The sequence below is a fragment of the Thamnophis sirtalis genome, unplaced genomic scaffold (assembly GCF_051295495.1).
Source record: "Thamnophis sirtalis isolate CommonGarterSnake01/CBP01778 unplaced genomic scaffold, rThaSir2_p1.2 scaffold_2, whole genome shotgun sequence".
Taxonomy (NCBI): domain Eukaryota; kingdom Metazoa; phylum Chordata; class Lepidosauria; order Squamata; family Natricidae; genus Thamnophis; species Thamnophis sirtalis.
Genome location: NW_028261382.1, coordinates 44835596 through 44852562, shown reverse-complemented (window position 1 = coordinate 44852562; position 16967 = coordinate 44835596). Strand labels below are relative to the sequence as shown.

General features: G+C 44.4%; 1 protein-coding gene across 1 annotated transcript in view; it reads right to left on the bottom strand.

Moving 5' to 3' along the window:
* Window positions 1–8366: 8366 nt before the first annotated feature.
* The window catches only part of CADM3 (cell adhesion molecule 3), a 109223-nt gene continuing 100622 nt past the window's right edge, over window positions 8367–16967 (bottom strand). The window contains exons 4-9 of the mRNA XM_087705250.1: window positions 16310–16447; window positions 14776–14946; window positions 13778–13868; window positions 13112–13281; window positions 10578–10703; window positions 8367–9245 (exon numbers count right to left, since the gene is read on the bottom strand). Of these exons, the coding sequence (XP_087561376.1) occupies window positions 9127–9245; window positions 10578–10703; window positions 13112–13281; window positions 13778–13868; window positions 14776–14946; window positions 16310–16447 (815 nt within the window). The 3' untranslated portion in view covers window positions 8367–9126. The remainder of the gene's footprint in view (window positions 9246–10577; window positions 10704–13111; window positions 13282–13777; window positions 13869–14775; window positions 14947–16309; window positions 16448–16967) is intronic.

The window sequence follows — 16967 nt, the reverse complement described above, 5'->3', positions numbered from 1 at the left end:
TGACCCTCCCAATAAAATGCAGGACCCTACAGGTGTTCTGGCCCAGGCAACCTTTAGAATTAGAAAACTGAAGAGCAACAAAGAGGATTAGGGGGCTGGAGACTAAAACATATGAAAGACATACGAGGAACTGGGCAGGGTTAGTTCAAAGAGAAGAAGGACTAGGGGTGATATGACACTCCAGTATTTGAGGGGCTGCCACAAAGAAGTGGAGGTCAACCTATTTTCCAAAGGACAAGACGCAATGGATGGAAACTAACCACGGAGAGAGGCAACCCGGAATTAAGGAGAAACTCCCTAACAGGGAGTACAATTTACCAGTGGGACTGCTTGCCACTGGACGTTGTGAGCGCTCCATCCCTGGAGGTTTTTTTTTTTAAAGAAGAGACTGGATAGTAATTTGTCTGAAATGGTATAGGATCTCCTGCTTGAGCAAGGGGCTGGACTAGAAGACCTCCGAGGTCCCTTCCAGCTTTACTCGGATATATATATATATATATATATATATATATATATATATATATATATATATATATATATATATATATATATATATATATATATATATATATATATATATATATATATATATATATATATATATATATATATATATATATATATATATATATATGGTGTTTTTTTTAATTTGTGCTGATAAATAAATAAAGGGAGACTAGTATAGATCTATTTCAAGCTATTTAGCTCTCATCAGCTAGCCATACCCTTACTGGGATTTGAACCTGGGCCAGTAAGGGTATGGCTAGCTGATGAGAGCTAAATAGCTTGAAATAGATCTATACTAGTCTCCCTTTATTTATTTATCAGCACAAATTTAAAAAAAAACATATATAACAAAGGCAACAGTAAAAATATTGGGTATCTGTCGTGATGGACTCTTGTGACGAGCCGATTGACAGATGATGGAAGCAGTTAGCTTCCTCCCATAATTGGGCCTTACCAGGGGTTGTAAAAATCTAACACACACACACACACACACACACATATATATGTATGTATGTATGTGTGTGTGTGTATATATACACACACACACACACACACACACACACACACACACACACACACACACACACACACACACACACACACACACACACACACACACACACACATATATATATATATATATATATATATATATATATATATATATATAATTTGAGTTGGGTTTGTTTCCAATCTTTTCGTGATGCACTATTTCAATAAAACATATGTAAGAAAGGGCTTTTTCTGGCTGACTGAAAATGCAATTTATTTGCGTTTCCCCGGTATTTCTCCGAAACTGGATTTCGGAGTTCTCGGCCACTAAAATCACCAGGCCGCAATGTTATGGGGATATTAGATCTGCCGATCTGGTTATTTTTTAAAGTTATAGGATGGCATGCTTGGAAGATGCTGCAGAGCTCGTTCGCTGCTCGCTCAACAAACCCAAACGGTCAATAAATCTTTGCAGGTTTGCAATTTAACAGCTTGTCTCCTGGGAATAATTCCGTCCCTGCCGTTGCAACGGTACGTCAAAAATGGAAATGCTTCGGGCGCCTCTCTCCCTTCCCTGTCAATTGATTCATTGAATTGGTTGTGGCTTTCTTCCCGGATTGTTTCCTCGCAGGACTGTTGTGAGGGTGGAAGAAAGCAGGAGATATCCACCAAGGGAAGGAAAGGGAGGAACAGGCAAAGAATGAGTAATTAAAAAAAAAAAGATGGTGACCTTGAGGACTAGAAACATGGCTGGGCCCTGTCAGGGATTGAGAGAGCCTCTTTTGCTACAGAGAGGGTTGAGAATGCTTTGTCAGAAGTTGGAGGAAGGCGGGATCAAAACGAGCAAGGGGCAGGGCCAGAATCCAAAGTGGGTGAGGCCAGAATCCAGTGGGCCGGCACAGGACAAAACCAGGCGGGGCATAAACTGGATGGGGGGGGAGAGGGAGTCTTCTTTTCTATCCCTTTATTCTTATTCTCTTTTTCCCCTTCTGGTTTTTATCCAGCTTTTCTTTAAATCTGGGTTGCTCTTACCAGGGGTCTCAGCTGATTTCTTGCTGTTTTTATTTTTAAACTGTGCCAGGAAGTTAGTACGCACTTTCTGTACATTCTGTGGTTTTTCCTGCCCTGAAAATCACCTTCTGAGTGGCCTGAAAATATGGCCTGAAAATAGTAAGAGCAATAATAATAATCATAACGACAATAATTATAGCAACAATAACACCATCAATAAAACAACAACCTTCAATGGCCACCCTGAATTATTATTATTTTCATTTATCCATTATCCGGCAGCGTTGTGGATTATAAAAAGCCATTTATTTCTTTTAGAGAGAAGAGGAAAGGAATTCACAAAGGCCTCTCTGCTCCATAAATCAAATATTTACATGTCTAGGGGAAAATAAAAAAAACCCTTATGGTTCTAGTCCATAGGAGGGCATCCTTTGCATAACAGAAACAATTGGCGCGGTTTCTTTTTGCAGACCCATTGGAAAGCTTTGTAAGACAGAAAAGAAAGAAAGAAAGAAAGAAAGAAAGAAAGAAAGAAAGAAAGAAAGAAAGAAAGAAAAAGAAAAAATGGAGGAAGAAAGCAAAGAAAGAGAAAGGAAGGAAAGAAAGAAAGAGGAGAAAAGAAGGAAGGAAAGAAAGAAAAAGAAGAAAGGAAGGGATGAAAGGAAGGAAGGAAGGAAAGAAAGAAAAAGAAGAAAACAAGGTAGGTAGGAAGGAAGGAAGGAAGGAAGGTAGGAAGGAAGGAAGGAAGGAAGGAAAGAAAGAAAAAAGAAAGAAAGAAAGAAAGAAAGAAAGAAAGAAAGAAAGAAAGCAGGCCTTTAGGAGTTGAAATATTATTTTTCCTTTTAGTAAAAGCAACTGCCTATTATTCTTAAAACACCCTTAACTGCCCAGGCCATGCAAGCATTAAAATCCATGCACTTCAGTTTTTAAATGCAACACAGACAGGAGAACTCAGGCTGAACGGGTCTTTTCAGCATGGGAGATTGGGGCAGGCTTAGCTGAGCCACCCAGGGAAAAAACAACAACAGGGAAATAAAAACAGGCCACGGGTTTAAAAACCCACCAAAGCTGCTAATCTGTTGGAAGAGAGCGATGCATTCCAGGCACAGCCTTGTCATCCGTCCGGGGAGTCGGATTGGAAAATGAACAAGCACGGATTGTCGGCGAGGGAAGCATCCACAAAGCGAGTCATTGTTGCGTGCGGGAAGAGACATCCTTGCCCCGCTGAGCCACAATACTGCCTCTAATTAGGATGGCAAGGGCGCCCCCTTAGCCATGCACACAAAAAACACACACACACACACAAAACTAATCTTGGGTTTCTCTTCCCAGCAGACAAATATCTCGAAAGTCCTTGTTGGCTTTTCTCGTATCGATTCGAGACCTGGCGGGTGGGTTTTGCACCAAATGGATCCCAAATCCCTTTTCCTGGGACAGGCTAAAACTTCAGAACAGCATTTCTCCACCTTGGCAAGTTTAAGATGGTGGACTTCAATTCCCAGAATTCCCCAGCCAGCCATAGCTGGGGAATTCTGGGAGTTGAAGTCCAGAAGACTTAAAGTTGCCAAGCTGGCTGGGGAATTCTGGGAGTTGAAGTCCAGAAGACTTAAAGTTGCCAAGCTGGCTGGGGAATTCTGGGAGTTGAAGTCCAGAAGACTTAAAGTTGCCAAGCTGGCTGGGGAATTCTGGGAAGTGAAGTCCAGAAGACTTAAAGTTGCCAAGCTGGCTGGGGAATTCTGGGAGTTGAAGTCCAGAAGACTTAAAGTTGCCAAGCTGGCTGGGGAATTCTGGGAGTTGAAGTCCAGAAGACTTAAAGTTGTCAAGCTGGCTGGGGAATTCTGGGAGTTGAAATCCAGAAGACTTAAAGTTGCCAAGCTGGCTGGGGAATTCTGGGAAGTGAAGTCCAGAAGACTTAAAGTTGCCAAGCTGGCTGGGGAATTCTGGGAGTTGAAATCCAGAAGACTTAAAGTTGTCAAGGTTGGACACCATGCTAGCTGGGGAATTCTGGGAGTTGAAGTCCACCCATCTTAAACTTTCCAGGTGGAAATACACTGTTTTAGACCCACAACGTGTTCCCACCGATCTAGACAGCCATGGGTAGGGATAACACCACCCTACGTATTGCCAAGGCTTTCAAAAAAGATAAATCAGGTTTAATCTCCTTGGTTGAATCCATCCCCGTTGGGAAAAAAAAAATCAGAATACTCAGAAAGCCGATTGATCTGAATCATTGCTTTGAAATTCCAAACCGGGGAGCTGGATTGGAAAATTCTAACCGGATTCCGACAAATCCTATTTTCGATTTCCCCAATCATCTGAACATCACCGTTCCGTGCAACGCACTGAATCCACTGGTGGGATTTTTCTGCAGGGATTTTATCCAATCTCATGGATGCAACATGGAATGGTCCCAAAGATGCTTTTTCAAGAGGCAGCTGGACTGTCTGGTTTTTCTCTGAAGACGTTTCGCTTCTCATCCGAGAAGCTTCTTCAGCTCTGACTGGATGGTGGGGAATGGAAGAGTTTATATTCCTTGCTGGTCATTTGCATCCTTTTTGGTGAGTCGTTGAGGCCACTTGGGAGGTTTGGGTCACCTGAGTGGTGCAAATGGGTTTTAAGTGTTCTTGGAACTATTGAGACGACTGTGTTAGAGACTGGAGATAGATGGTGTAGATACATGATGTTGCACTACTCAGGTGACTCTTGAGGACACAGATAAACCTCCAAGTTGCCTCAACGACCCTCTAAAAGTATGCAAATGACGGGCTCTCTGCAAGGAATATAAATCCTTCCCTTCCCCACCATCCAGTCAGAGCAGAAGAAGCTTCTTGGAGGAGAAGTGAAAGGTCTTTAAAGAAGACACAAATAAACCTCCAAGTGGCCTCAATGACCCTCTAAAAGGATGCAAATGACCAGCTGTCTGCAAGGAGGATCAATCCTTCCCTTCCCCATCATCCAGAGCAGAAGAAGCTTCTTGGAGGAGAAGCGAAAGGTATTTAAAGAAGACACAAATAAACCTCCAAGTGGCCTCAACGACCCTCTAATAGAATGCAAATGACCAGCTGTCTGCAAGGAGGATCAATCCTTCCCTTCTCCACCATCCAGTCAGAACTGAAGAAGCTTCTTGGAGGAGAAGCGAAAGGTCTTTAAAGAAGACACAAATAAACCCCCAAGTGGCCTCAATGACCCTCTAAAAAGGATGCAAATGACCAGCTGTCTGCAAGGAGGATCAATCCTTCCCTTCCCCACCATCCAGTCAGAACTGAAGAAGCTTCTTGGAGGAGAAGCGAAAGGTCTTTAAAGAAGACACAAATAAACCCCTAAGTGGCCTCAATGACCCTCTAAAAAGGATGCAAATGACCGGCTCTCTGCAAGGAATATAAATCCATCCATCCTTCACCGTCCAGTCACAGCTGAAGAAGCTTCTTGGATGAAAAAAGAAATGTCTTCAAAGGAAAAAAAGTCCAGTTGTGCCTTGAAAAAAGCACCTTTTTCAACCATGACCTTGGATGACAGAGAATCTCCATAAACACGGAGTTGCGTAACTCCAGTAGATAACTCTTAATGGGATCCTCCACGGGTCACTTGCAAACCCTGTGAGTTGGTGGTCTTTCCTTGGACGTGTGGTCGGGGATCCATCATCTACCCAGAGATGGTTCTTTTTGATCGGCCTCAGATCGCACTGAAATTTTCAAACTAACGACCGTATGAAGCACATCCACCTTATTCCAAGAAAGTTCTAGCTATCTAAAGTATCAGCTGTTTAGAAAGGTGGGCTCTTAAGATCTCAACGATAGAGGTTGCCAGAAGACCATGCATGGAGACAGGTGGAATGTCCTTGAAGAGTTGGGTGGCTTGGATACCCACCCAACTGCAGAGCCTGATCGGGTGGAGAAACAGCCCCCACCCCTTCCCAATGCTACATCCTGCCAAAAACTAGTTAAACCAACGCAAAAAATGTGAGGATTTTGTTCTTGTGCCTGAAAACTGAAACGTCGTAGAAACAAAATAGAACGAAAAAGCTCGTCAACTTGCCAATGCTAAGGCAACAGATTTTCTCCACCCCGGATTGGATGTTAAAACGCGACCCTCTGGTTTCATGCAGGTTAGTTCAAGTCCATGTCGCTTTATTTCATGCAAAGGCCCACCACGTTTCTAGCCCTCACCGAGGCGAAAACTTTGAAAAAGCACGGGAGAGTAGTCACGGGGATAATAGTTACGATAAAGCGTCCGGGGTAGATGCTTGACTTTTTAAAGTGGGTGGTTACAATTTTGTCGTTGCGTTCAGCTGGCAAGCGGATGACTTCCTGGCCTGATTTTTTTAAACACCCCCCCCCTTAAAATCACGCCGATTTCCTGATCGTTAAAGTTTCTCCTTCTTGGGATCCCATCGTGAGACCCCCCAAGACCGCGGGATTTGCAGCGAAGATGAGTAAAATGTGTGTTGGCCAAACACCACCATTTCCCATCCAGGTGAAAGAAAATGGGGGCCGTTTGCTTGTAATTGTGTTCTGGGGGGGGGCTGGGATCCAAACCTCACCCCCATCTTATAGTCAGCAGTGAACATTTTATAGAGGAGGCAGCTGCTTTCAAGGACCCTGTTGATCCAACTCTCCCCATCACGGGACGTGTTTGGAGGTTGGCGTTTGCCATTTCGGGGAGCTCGCCCCCCAAAGTCCATTCTCATCTCTATGGCAAGGAAGACACAGAAGGGTTGTGACACCCTGGTACACTCACACAGTGTGGCTCACAAAATGGAGGAAGATACTGGCGACCCCTTTTTAAAACACCCGTGTCCTCCATCGCCTCCCCCTCCCACTTCCTGTGGTCGGGAAGCTTCAACGACACCCAACCACACTGTCACAACATATATGTATTATTATTTTTTTTGCCATGGGTTTGGATAGGGGCTTCAATTGGGTAGCTGGCGCCCCTCGGTAACACAGACCACGAAACGACATCCTTCTCTCGGACAAAGAGAGAAACGAAACGAGACTGGAGGATAAAATCAGTTCGCGAGGACTTCCCTTTCCGGTACGGACCATTCCCCATTCTTCCCCTGGGGCCTGGGACCGACACCAAGAAAGGGGGGGTTCCAGCACAGACACCCCCCTCCCTGCTCTCCAAATTCTTCCAAATCACGAGAACCCAAGTAAGAGATATCAGTTCTTCGAAATCGAGAGGATTCGAGCCATCGGTTGGTCCAACTTGGGCCAAACTCTGGATCCAAATAATTGATGCTCCAAATCAAGAAAGACAATGCGTAATTGGTCCTCGTTTGTCCAAACCGAGGATCTGATTTACGATGGCTCTGAATCAAGAAAACTCGCAAAACGAGTCCCAGTTTTGTCTGAATGAAAAAGGCCCAACCTTTGTCCAAATCTGGGATCCAAATAATCGACGCTCCAGATCAAGAAAAGGCTGGAGTAAACTGGTCCTCGTTTTCTCCAAATCTAAGGAGGAGGTGAGTTATTTTGATCCTTTTTTTCTCTCCCCCCGAATCAAGGAAATTCAGGTGATGAGGGCCAATTTGCCTGAATGAAAAGGAGTCAAATCAGTGGGAACAATTCGTCACGATCATTGGTCCCGAATCATTGGCTCCAGTTGTTCAGAATGAAGAGGATTTAAAATAATAATAGGACCAATTTGTTCGAACCAAGTATCCAAATTATGAAGATTGTTGTTTTTTTTCTGAATCTAGATCCAGATTTGTTTTCTCAAGGTAAATATATCTTATTTGGTTCTTCGGTTCAACTATCTCAAACCTTTTGGTTTTTCATCCCATCCAAGATCCAATTTGTGGGAGAAATTGAAAGATTTCTCTCTGGGAGGAAGGAACCCACATCCCACCTATGGGGGGGTGGGGGGGTTTACTCCCGAGTAGCATATGCGAAACCCCCCTCCCCCATTTATTTATTTGTGTGTTTGTTTGCACGAGCTGATTTTATCCTGGAGGCCGTAGCCCACAACGAGGACCTTCCTAAAGAACGCAGAGACAGACCCATCCAATCCCTCAAACGTCCCCCAACCCTACCACCAAGACATGCCTACAACAGAAGGGGACAAGAACAGAGGTCTTCCAAAAAGGGGGGGGGAGGGAAAGGAGGGGGGGAGGGAAGAGGCACCCACCCCCAAAATCAACAGCCCTGAAAACAAGCCGAAAGGAAGGCAAGAAGGAAAGAAATGGGAGGAAGGAAGGAAGGAAGGAAGGAGAAAGGGAAGGAAAGAAATGGGAAGAAGGAAGGGAGGGAGGAGAAAGGGAAGGAAGGAAATGGGAAGAAGGAAGGAGAAAGGGAAGGAAGGAAAAAGGGAAGGAAGGAAATGGGAAGAAGGGAGGAAGGAAGGGGAAAAGGAAGGAAGGAAGGAAAAGGGGAAGGAAGGAAAAGGAGAAGGAAGAAAATGGGAAGGAAGGGAGAGAAAGGGAAGGAAGGAAAAAGGGAAGGAAGGAAATGGGAAGAAGGAAGGGAGGGAGGAAGGGGAAAAGGAAGGAAGGAAAAGGGGAAGGAAGGAAATGGGAAGAAGGGAGGAAGGAAGGGGAAAAGGAAGGAAGGAAAAAGGGAATGAAGGAAATGGGAGGAAGGAAGGAAGGAGAAAGGGAAGGGAGATAGCATCATCACTCACTCTTCAGTTCTGTGCATTTAGTGTGAGCCTGGCAGCCGCAGGTATGTAGATACAAGCAAGCAGGAAAAGCTGAGGGGGGGTCTTTTGTTGGTTTCCAAGGATTCCCAATGTTCAGAAGGGGGGGGGGAGAGTTCCTCCCCCCTCCCATGTGGTTGCAATGTTTTATACAAGTTCAAGAAGCATCATGAGCCAGTGGATGTTTTTATGCCCCCTTCTTCCTCTCTCTCTCTCTCTTTCTCTCCTTCTCCGTCTGTGGTTACTCTCGGCCCTGCCTCCTTACTGTCCCTCTGTTCTTCCCATCCAATTTCATCCCCGGGCACGAGAGAAACGCCACAGACATATTGGGTGGGTGGGTTCCGTTGTCATCCGATGGTTGAGGTCGGGGTCCAATTGGCCACTACAACTTCTTCCTTTCCCCCCCCCTCTTCTCCTCCTCCTCCTCCTCCTCCTCTCTCCCCCCTGCTGCCCTGCCACCAATGCCCCACCCTTCCCCTCTTAGATGAAATATTCCTTCTTGTCATCCCCGCCTGGCTGGCCTCCCTCTGCGTTGATAATGGCCGTGTCGGCATCTGGGGCATCGTCTGAGCCTTTGGCCTCGTGGGTCAGGTAGGTGCCTATGTGGGAGGGAGGGAGGGGAGGATGGTGATAGAGAAGAAAGGAAGGAAAATAAGAGGGAGGAAGGGAGGAAGATGATACAGGAGGAAGGAAGGAAGAAGGGAGGGGAAGAAAGGAAGGAAGGACAGTGATAGAGAAGAAAGGCAGGAAAAGAAAAGGGAGGGAGGAAGATAACACAGGAGGAAGGAAGGAGAAAGAGAGGGAGGGAGCGAGCAAGGGAAGGATGGTGATAGAGAAGAAAGGAAGGAAAATAAAAGGGAGGGGGGAAAGAAGGGAGGGAGGAAGAAAGATACAAAAGAAAGGAAGAAAAATAAAAGGAAGGGAGGGAGGAAGATGATACAGGAGGAAGGAAGGAAGGAAGAAGAAAGGGAAGAAGGGAAGGAAGGATGGTGATAGAGAAGAAAGGAAGGAAAATAAAAGGGAGGGGGAAAGAAGGGAGGGAGGAAGAAAGATACAAAAGAAAGGAAGAAAAATAAAAGGAAGGGAGGGAGGAAGATGATACAGGAGGAAGGAAGGAAGGAAGAAGAAAGGGAGGGATGGAAGGAAGGGTGGTGATAGAGAAGAAAGGAAGGAAAATAAAAGGGAGGGAGGAAGATGATAAGGAAGGAAAGAAGGAGAAAGGGATGGAGGGAAGGAAGGGTGATGATAGAGAAGGGAGGAAGAAAAATAAAAGGAAGGGAGGGAGGAAAATGATACAGGAGGGAGGGAAGAAAGGAAGGAAAGGCAGTGAGAGAAGAAAGGAAGGAAAATAAAAGGGAAGGAGGGAAGAAGATGATATGGAAGGAAGAATGGAACGAAGGAAGAGAAAGGAGGGAAGGAAAGAAGGAATAAGTGACAGACAGATATAGAATAGGAATGGAATAGAATAGGATTCAGAATAGAATAAATAGAATAATAGAATGATAGAGAAGGAAGGAAAATATAAGGGAGTGAGGGAGAGAAGAAGGAAGGAAAGAAGGGTAAGTGACAGACAGAGAGAAGAAATGAGGGAGGAAGCATGAAGAGGGAAGGAAGGAGGGAAGGAAGAAGACAAATGAGAGTTATTTGGCTTAATTCCTAAGGAAAAAGGACACAAATTATTGCACCCAAATTTTGATCATGTCGATTCTGCACCCGCCATTAAGTGCAGTGACTTTTTTGATTGCCACTGTAACTTTGAACCGTCGCTAAATGAGCGGCTGTAAGTTGAGGGACTACCTGTGTGCTTCCAATCTGGGCAACAGATCGACCGGGCTCCCGAAGGAACAGCTAAGAACTGGGCCAGTGGAACTCCAAGACACATGAAGACGGAACGAGAGGGACCGAAGGGGCAGGAGAAGGCTGGCCCTTACCTTTGTGCCGAATCAAGTAGTGTCCGAGAATGATGAGCAGGATGAGGAGGAAGAAGATGACAAAGGCTACGACGCCCCCAACGATGGCGTGATAGCTGCTCTTTTGTGGTGTCATGGGACTAGCATCTGTCCGGATAGAAACAGGATGTGAGACTCAGTGGCTAAACCAAAGTGAAAATAGAAAATAGAGATAGAGGTAGAACAGGATCCTGACTAGAAATAGAATAGAATTAGAATACAATAGAATAGAATTCAGAAGAGAATAGAATAGGATTAATATAGAATAGGAATGGAATAGAATAGGATTCAGATGAGAATAGAATAAAATTAATATAGAATAGAATAGAGAACAGAATATGATTCTGAATAGAATAGAAAAGAATAGAATAGGAATAGAATAGAATAGGATTCAGAATAGAATAGAATAGAATTCAGATGAGAATAGAATAGGATTAATATAGAGTAGGAATGAAATAGAATATGATTCAGAATAGAATAGAATAAAATTAATATAGAATAGAATAGAGAACAGAATATGATTCTGAATAGAATAGAAAAGAATAGAATAGGAATAGAACAGAATAGGATTCAAAGTAGAATAGAATAGAATTCAGATTAGAATAGAATAGGATTAATATAGAATAGGAATGGAATAGAATAGGATTCAGAATAGAATAGAATAGGGTTAATATAGAATAGAATAGAGAATAGAATGGGATTCTGAAGAGAATAGAAAATAGAACATAATATGATTCTGAATAGAATAGGATTAATATAGAATAGAATAGGAATAGAATAGGAATAGAATAGAATAAATTAATAGAGAATAGAATAGAGAATAGAATAGGATTCTGAATAGAATAGAAAATAGAACAGAATAGGTTTCTGAATAGAATAGGGAATAGGAATAGAAATAGAATAGAATACGATTTTGATTAGAATAGAATGGTAGAATAGAATAGAATATAGAAAATAGAATGGAATAGAATAGAACCAAAAGAATAAAAACACAGAAGAGAACAGAATAAAAGAACAAAACAGAACTAAATCTGGTCAAGAATTATGACCACTTTCTTGGCCAAGGTGAAATCTAAACCAAATACTTTTGGATTTTCTACATTCATTTCCTGACTGTAGAGAGCCAACATGGCTTTTTGAGGATTTCAATTTAGTTTTTCCCCAAGTTTGTGGGTGCAATAAAAGTTGCTAACCAGGACAAATATGGATGTCCCTCCTTCGTTACATCCACCAGGACCCCTGGCAAGCTAATCTTCATGACAAAATTAGGACCTTTATTAGATTGCTCTAGATTAATTTTTAATGACTCTGGTATTGTCTGAAGTTAATTTTTAATGGTGTGTATTTGGGTTAATGACCTTTCCGAACTGGCTGATTTTCTGCCTGTTGCAGGAAAGTCGGCTGTAGGCATTGGCCATAAATAAAATAATTAGTCAAGGCTGGCGTTTCCCCCCACAATTTTCATTTCCACCACACCCCTTGGAGGTAGATGAAAAGAGTTGGCATAGGATTGGGAACTTTAGGGTGAAGGATGAAGGGCTACCACAAAGAAGAGGGAGTCAAGCTATTCTCCAAAGCACCTGAGGGTAGAACAAGAAGCAATGGGTGGAAACTAATCAAGGAGAGAAGCAACCTTAGAACTAAGGAGGAATTTCCTGACAGTGAGAAGAATTAATCAGAAAATTAGAACAATAAACCAGTGGAACAACTTGCCTCAAGAAGTTGTCATCCAACACTGGAGGTTTCTGAACAAGAGACTGGATAGTCATTTGTCCAGATGATATAGGGTCTCCTGTTTGAGCAAGGGGTTGGACTAGAAGACCTCCAAGGTCCCTTCCAACTCCTTCCTTCCTTCCTTCCTTCCTTCCTTCCTTCCTTCCTTCCTTCCTTCCTTCCCTTCAGCAGATAACAGATAGTTAATCTTCTCTCTCTCTCTCTCTCCCTCTCTCTCTCTCTCTCTCTCCTTCCATCCTCTCTCCCTCCCAGAAAAGGTTTTTAAAGAAGAGATTGGACAATCATTTGTCTGAAATGGTAGAGGGTCTCCTGCTTGAGCAGAGGGTTGGACTAGAAGACCTCCAAGGTCCCTTCCAACTCTGTCCTTCCTTCCTTCCTTCCTTCCTTCCTTCCTTCCTTCCTTCCTTCCTTCCTTCCTTCCTTCCTTCCTTCCTTCCTTCCTTCCTTCCTTCCTTCCTTCCTGGAAAAAAGGTTTTTAAGAAGAAACTCGACAACCATTTGTCTGAAATAGTATAGGGTCCCCTGCTTGAGCAAGGGGTTGGACTAGAAGACCTCCAAGGTCCCTTGCAAACACTGTTATTCCTTCCTTCTTTCCTTCCTTCCTTCCTTCCTTCCTGGAAAAAAAGGTTTTTAAGAAGAAACTCGACAACCACTTGTCTGAAATGGTATAGGGTCTCCTGCTTGAGCAAGGGGTTGGACTAGAAGACCTCCAAGGTCCCTCCCAACACTGTTATTCCGTTAGTAAGTCAACTTAGCAGACGGGGCTAGAAAAGAGGGCTCACCGCTGACAGAGAGGGTGTATCTTGCACTGGAGTCGCCCACAAGATTGGAAGCATAGCAAATATAAGTCCCACTGTCACTTTTGTTTAAGTTGGGGAAGGAAAGGATGTTATTTTGAGCGTCCAACAAGGGGGTTTCCACACCGTCCTTCTCCCACTTGTAATCCTGGGGGCTGTAAGGGAAGGAAGAAGAGAGACATCAGTCCTCGCTTAACAACCACTTTAGGGGATGTAAATTGGGACTCTCCAAGAAGTGGTGCGGTGGCCTAGAGGTGGAACTCTGGCCTCACCATGAAGGAGGCTGGGAGTTTGATCCTGTGTAGAGGCAGATATTTCTCTCTCTGGGCACGATGAGAATAGAATCTGCCGAACAAAACTCCGCATCGGCAACAAGAAGGGCATCGGGCCATTCAAACACTCTGCTAGCTCCATTCATTGGCTCAGACTCCACCCAGCAAGGGATTATGGGGGGGGGGCATTAAATGAAGATGAAAGCGGGACTTTTTAACGTTGGCAACTTTTTAAGACTTGTGGACTTCAATTCCCAGAATTCCTCGGCCAACTCGGCAGTTGAAGTCCACAAGTCTTGAAGTTGCCAGAGTTGAAGACTCCCTGCTGTAAAGCACCCCCTGGTGGTGAAAAATGGTTCTGCTGCTACAGGGAACTTACGTCGGATTCCCTTCCCCTTTGCAGTGTAGCACTAAACTGTCCCCTTCTTGTGGATGTTCTGGTTTGGGCTCAATCTTTGCCGTTGGTTTGTCTGCGGAGAAAACGAGCAAGGAGAAAATGAGGAAAATCAGTAAGCAGAAGTACTAACATCGTTACTGTTCTGACCGAGGCTTCCCAAAAGCCTGAAGCAAACTCCTTGTTGTCCCGACAATAAATCCCTTTTCTTCAATTGACTGTGAATTCTGCTCCTTCACCTCCAGCAAAGTCTTTCGAGGGAGGATTTACGGTCACAGACCTCATCTGGCTTGGAGAGCTGCCAGGCTGAGATCTGCAGAACTTGGCCAGGAGCCTCGGGGAGTCACAAGCCAATGAAGTGAACTAATTGTCTCTCCTGCAAACTCCACTCCCCTGTCGCTCCTCTTTTATTTCCTCTGGGCGGGGCCATTCACCGTCCACCTGTGGCTTTACTCCCAAGTCAACCCATTCTTTCGCGTCGTCTGGCAACTCTGCACATGCGCACACTGGGAACAGGCTGTTCTTCTGCCTCACTGATGTCTGACTCTGAAGGCAGCTGATAACTGGCAGACGGCCCTGGCCCCCTCTCTGCCTCCGATGCAGAGCCCTCACCAGAGCCTTCCCCAGACTCCAGGACTGGCCCAGGTTCCTCCCCAACCCTCCTCACTGTCTGAATCGGCTGCCAGCTCCACTGGCTGTTGGTGGGCCACAATACCAGCTCTCTCACCTCTTGTTTCCATCAAACCTGCCACCCCCGTCCCCTTTGCTCATGTCTACATGTCAATTGCCTCCTTCCTCTCCACCCCCTCCACTGCCTTGCAGGGTGCCAGAAATTAAAAACGGGGTGTGAGGAACTCTGGGAATTGTAGTCCGCCTATCTGGAAGTGGCCATTGTTGAGAAACAGCTTTGGCAAGCTTAGAAACGGTCATAATTCTGCAAGATTTTTCAAAATAAAGTCCTGTGCTTGGCCCGGGTCACATACAATAGACGGAGAGACGCTGCAAGGCCGATTTCTCAGAGATTTGCAGAGACGAGTGATCAACCGTGCACGAGACGTTGGCGCCGTCGTCCTCTTTGCTGACTGTAATTTTTACTTGGCTGGTGACTGTAAAGGTTTTCCCATTGGCATCTTTGGAGACTTCCAATGGCTGGCCTGTTTGGGAGAGAGAGAGAAAGAGAGGGAAAAATATAGATTGGTGGCTTAGCAAAAGGAGAGAAGAGAGAGGGGTGGGTGACAGGTGCAAGAGGTTATCGAAATGCATCCTTTAAGATTCTGGATCACAACGTGCTTAGGGGAGAGAATAGAATAGAAAACAGAAGAGAAGAGAATAGGAGAATGGAAGAGAATAGAGAACAGGATAGGATAGGATAGGATAGAAAACAGAATAAAAGAGAAGAGAAAATACAAGAGAATAGGAGAATAGAAGAGAATAGAGAATAGAGGAGAGAAGAGGAGAGGAGGAGAGGATAGAACAGGAAACAGAATAGAATAGAATAGAATAGAAAACAGAAGAGAAGAGAAAATAGAAGAGAAGAGAATAGGAGAATGGAAGAGAATAGAGAACAGGATAGGATAGGATAGAATAGAATAGAAAACAGAATAAAAGAGAAGAGAAGAGAAAATACAAGAGAACAGGAGAATAGAGAAGAGGAGAGGAGAGGAGGATAGAATAGGAAACAATATAATTGAATAGAAAACAGAATAGAATAGAAAACAGAAGAGAAGAGAATAGGAGAATGGAAGAGAATAGAGAACAGGATAGGATAGGATAGAATAGAATAGAAAACAGAATAAAAGAGAAGAGAAGAGAAAATACAAGAGAACAGGAGAATAGAGAAGAGGAGAGGAGAGGAGGATAGAATAGGAAACAGAATATAATTGAATAGAAAACAGAATAGAATAGAAAACAGAAGAGAAGAGAATAGGAGAATGGAAGAGAATAGAGAACAGGATAGGATAGAATAGAATAGGATAGAAAACAGAATAAAAGAGAAGAGAAGAGAAAATACAAGAGAATAGGAGAATAGAATAGAGAATAGAGGAGAGAAGAGAAGAGAAGAGGAGAGGAGGATAGGATAGAATAGGAAACAGAATAGAATAGAATAGAAAAGAGAAGAGAAAAGAAAAGAGAATAGGAGAATAGAAGAGCATAGAGGAGAGGAGAGGAGAATAGAATAGACTAGTTGGAAGGGACCTTGGAGGTCTTCTAGTCCAACCCCCTGCCTAGGCATTAATTGCATCAATTAAGTTAAGAGATCTCCTGGCCACAGGTCACTGTATGCTAAGGGTCGCACAACCTGATTTAAGAGGCCTTAAAGGAAGACGGAGCTAAACCAGAAAGGGGAAACTAGCATCTGTGCCTCCCTGTTCAAGCGCAGTCTACCTGCCAATACCGAATGGTAAAGGCATCGCTCCCAATTTGGTGAAGATTTCGCAGGCAGAATGCAAACGAACGAGATGGGCCCAATCTAACATCCTTCTTAGGTTCTTAAATAGTTGTGTGTTGGCAACTTACCTGTCAAGAGTTTTTCACCCTTATTCCATCTGAGCTGAGCAGCTGGCTTACTGCCAGAAGAGACACATGTCAACACGGCCTCGCCTCCTTCCCTAAGAGGACCTGAGTTACCAGAGATTTGGGGTTTCTGCGGGATTCCTGAAAGGAAAGAGGAACAATGAGGACTAGCGACTTAAAAGTTTCCCGGAGAAGACTGTTCTGACCTAGGCTTCCCCAGCCGGACGAAGCCGAGTCCTCGTCCCGATAAACCCCTTTTATTGAATTGACAGTGAATTCCTCTCCAGTAAAGTCTTTCCTCTCCCACCGTCTTTCAAGAGAGTTCCCAATTACCGACCTTGAGCAGGCTTGGAGGGTGGCCAGGCCAGAGATCTTTCAGATACTTGGCAAGAATGCAGGAATGAACTAATGGTCTCCTGCAAACTCCACTCCCCTTGCGCTCCTCTTTTATTCCCCATGGGAGGGGCCATTCACCATCCACCTGTGGCCTTTCTCCCAAGTCGACTCCTGTTCTTTAGATGTTCCCTTTGTCTGGCAGCTCTGCGCATGCGCACACTGGGAACAGGCTCCAGCTGTTCTTCTGCCTCACTGATGCCTGACTCTGAAGGCAGCTGATAACTGTCAGACGGCCCTGGTCCCATCTCTCCCTTCAACACAGAGC